This window comes from Priapulus caudatus, unplaced genomic scaffold (assembly GCF_000485595.1).
Source record: "Priapulus caudatus unplaced genomic scaffold, Priapulus_caudatus-5.0.1 Scaffold3271, whole genome shotgun sequence".
NCBI classification, from domain to species: Eukaryota; Metazoa; Priapulida; class Priapulimorpha; order Priapulimorphida; family Priapulidae; genus Priapulus; species Priapulus caudatus.
Window position 1 is genome coordinate 17,100 of NW_014580332.1, and position 3,530 is coordinate 20,629.

Consider the following 3,530-nt stretch of genomic DNA (forward strand, 5'->3'; position numbering starts at 1 on the left):
CATTTTTTCCGGTTTTCTTGTTTATTTCAGTTTTTTCTCACAAATTTGGGGTTAGTGTTAAGGTTAGGGTTGAGGTTAGGGTTAGGGTCAGGGTTAGGGTTACAGTTATAGTTAGGTTTAGGGTTAAGGTGAGAGTTATAGTGTTAGGTTTAGGGTTAGGTTGGGTGTTAGGGTTAGAGTTAGGGTTATGGTCAGGGGTAGTGTTTGGGTTAGTGTTAGATTTAGGGTTAGGGTGACCGTTGGGGTTAAGGTTATAGGGTTATGTTTAGGGTTAGTCTTAAAGTTATGTTTTGGTTTAAAGCGAGTCTTAAGGCTAGGCTTAGTGTTACGGTTATGGTTTAGGTTAAGGTGGTGGTTAGAGGTAGATGTTAGGGATAAAGTTAGGGTTATGGCAGGGTGTGAAATTAATGCGAGTCCGGAGTCAAATATTCCCTGATTTACTGTTGGACTCCCTGACATGACATATTGAGGAGTCAGTGTGACGCCCTGAAAATTCTGCCATAATTTGGCAGACGTACAATCGCATGAATCTTTAAAATAAGCACATGCATTATTATCTTTAATTTTGAACTTAAGACTGCGAACTCCCTCATTCTGCGGCGGACTCCCTCTTTTTGAAGGCAGGGGAGGAAAGCAGGTTGGACTCCCTTGTTCAAAAGTTAATTTCTACCCCTGTTATGGCCTGCGGCTGGACACACTCAGAATACAGAGTAATGAAGTTGACTGATAGCACGACTCTAACGAAGTGCTTTTTCACACATGCAGTAAGAATCTTACCCGTGTTCCAGGTATTTTAGGCCTTTTCTCCAACAACCACCTACACATGTCAGTCAAGCTTTTCACGTTTATCGGCGACGTCCATGATGCTGTTCCGAAGGGATTCGGAGATACCCAGGTTGTCCACGGACAACTGTAGGTGCTTCCAGTTTTGTTCGGTGCAGGTTTCCGTGTCTTACTATCCGTCGCGTTGCCTGCCTATGCGTCACGAAAAGCCCACGACAATCAATAAATCAATGGAATTGAAATGTTTCGAGAATAAAAATACATTGNCACGCACGCACGCACGCACGCACGGACGGACATTCATGCAATTCTACAAGCTGCATCTGACTTCGTCAGCTGAGCTAAAAACCGAGAGGATGACACTAACATCTTCACCATATAATCCTAACATCTTTATGGGCTAGAAATTTGAACTTTGATCAAGGGATAACCTTCTGCTTAGGCTGGTTACTATCGCTGAGAATCTTGTTGTTTTTTAGTCACGCAACATCCAAGAAACATACACGATTGATGCATGAACACAGTCATAGCTTATTCTCTGCCAAACTGAAGGAGTCCAAAATAAAAGTTCAAAACTAAAATATAGCAGGATCCATAAACAATAACCACTGCAATGATAAATTATTGCATACTATATCTCATGTACACATGACAAAGAATATGATCTTAATGCAGAGTATGATTTTAACACAAAAGTTGAATTATATTTAATAATTTTTAGGATCTTTTGGTACGTTTATCACAAGTTTTCGGAATTCGCGCAGACTCATGCTGACATAAAATACTTGCATCCACTCGCTTTTCTTCATAAAGGCCAATACACATGGTTTTTAGAGTTGCATGCCACTTTCGATGCATTTGTGTCAAGCTCATTATGAAATAAAAAATAAAATAAAAGAGATTAATTAATTAATTACCTGATTAACATCTTTTAAGTAACGTTGGCACCAGTGTTGCGCAGGCGTGAAAACCATCTTGATATTTGAATGCGTCGGTAGTTCCTCTTCTTGCCACCAGGTCATCTCCTTGGTGTTTTTGCAACCACATTCTTTAAACCAGCCATCCAATCCTTTAGGTACAAACCACCTATGAGAAAAATGACCTTTATTAATTTTAATTTAATTAATTTAACGATCTTTCACCATCGATGATCAATAACCAGTGCGTGAGAAGAAATGTGCCTAAAGGAAAGTTAGCGAATACGGATAGATCCCTTATTCCTTTTCCCATTACATTATAGCCTATAAGTAAAACATCACAAATTCATAGTAATTTTTGCGCCGGAGTAGTCAGTATATGTCCACTAATAGGCGAGACAGAATCTCTATCAGCGTGTGTGTTTTTTGTGAATTTATACAGGAAACAATCGTGTTGAACACGGATCACAATGCGTGGGAAAGGTTGGAAGCCGAAAAGTTACGGATTTTAGCTCTGCATGTGACGTTTGCTTTTCAATGTATATATACGAACCAGGCTTCCGGGAATCGTCTATTCAAATCAGTTACGCTTTTGTAATCCAAATGATCATAATGATTGTGGCTTATCAACACAGCGTGGATTTCTGAAAACGTCAAGGCAAGGAGTACTCCGATAATCGGCAGTGTAAACGCAAAATTGTGCGACAAACCGATCGATAGCAACTAGTTGGGAGATTAGAACATGTTCTTTTTTCGCCAACTCGGAGTTGCCGAATTGGGAAGTTATTCCAACTCGCCAATTCGCCAATACAAAGTCGGCAGTGTAGACCCAGCTTAAGTTGACCGCGTGACAAGACGATTCGCTCGTTATATATAATTATCGCTTCAGAGAGGGGACGGGATTCGCTCGTTAAGGCTTCACAGAGCGGAATAGACAAGTCGCTCGTTAAGGCCTCACAGAGCGGAATAGACGATTCGCTCGTTAAGGCCTCACAGAGCGGAATAGACGATTCGCTCGTTAAGGCTTCACAGAGCAGAATAGTCGATTCGCTCGTTAACGAACTAACTTTTCAGCGAGGGGACGCTAACGATTCGCTCGTTAACACTTCAGAGAGGGGACGCCATTCGTCGGGGTATCTGTTTGTCTTCTGTCGGCTTATGCGCAGCGAGGAGATTCCTTCCCGATGCTTCGGACGGGAAAGTTTTCGTCTCTCCGTGTTTCAACTCGATGAACGACGTCGCGTCGGCCAGTATCTTAGCGCGAGCCTCGTGCAAGTCCTTCACCGGCTGGTCGTAATCCTGAAGGACAAAAAACACAAGGCAGTCAGGTAAGCGATCGATTCCGTCATCTCACTCAACTCATTTAACTCATTTAACTTAAGTCGTTTAACTGTTATTCATGTAACTGTTATTCATTTAATTTGAGTCATTTTAACTGTGTCAGAAATGGTGTCGGTGAAGGTGCAGTTATGTGATGGCAAAACTTCACGTAATGTTCTGTGATGTCCTTGCATCATCATCATCATCATCGTCGTCGTCATAATTTCAATAATTTACTGCTGTTTTAATAATTTAACGTACTCCTGTCGCTGTTGGCGATCAGAATTTATAATCGGATATAAAGCCGGAAAGAAGAGACAGCACGGCAGTAAAATCACGTAGAATAACACATTGCTATATGCACCGCGTTGCTCAAATTAATTGGATACATTCATAATCGAATATAAAGTCATAAAGGATGAAACGGCACCTTATATAAAATCACGTATGATCACACAATGCTATATGTAGGCCCTACCTCGTTGCTCAAATTAAAGGTACCCCAGTGGA

At 41.2% G+C, this 3,530-nt stretch overlaps 1 protein-coding gene across 1 annotated transcript in view; it reads right to left on the minus strand.

Moving 5' to 3' along the window:
* LOC106819355 (N-acyl-phosphatidylethanolamine-hydrolyzing phospholipase D-like) overlaps positions 1-979 on the minus strand; it is a 13,128-nt gene extending 12,149 nt beyond the window's left edge. Inside the window, exon 1 of the mRNA XM_014824002.1 lies at positions 778-979. Within this exon, the coding sequence (XP_014679488.1) occupies positions 778-825 (48 nt within the window). The 5' untranslated portion in view covers positions 826-979. The remainder of the gene's footprint in view (positions 1-777) is intronic.
* Between the last annotated feature and the right edge of the window lie 2,551 nt (positions 980-3,530).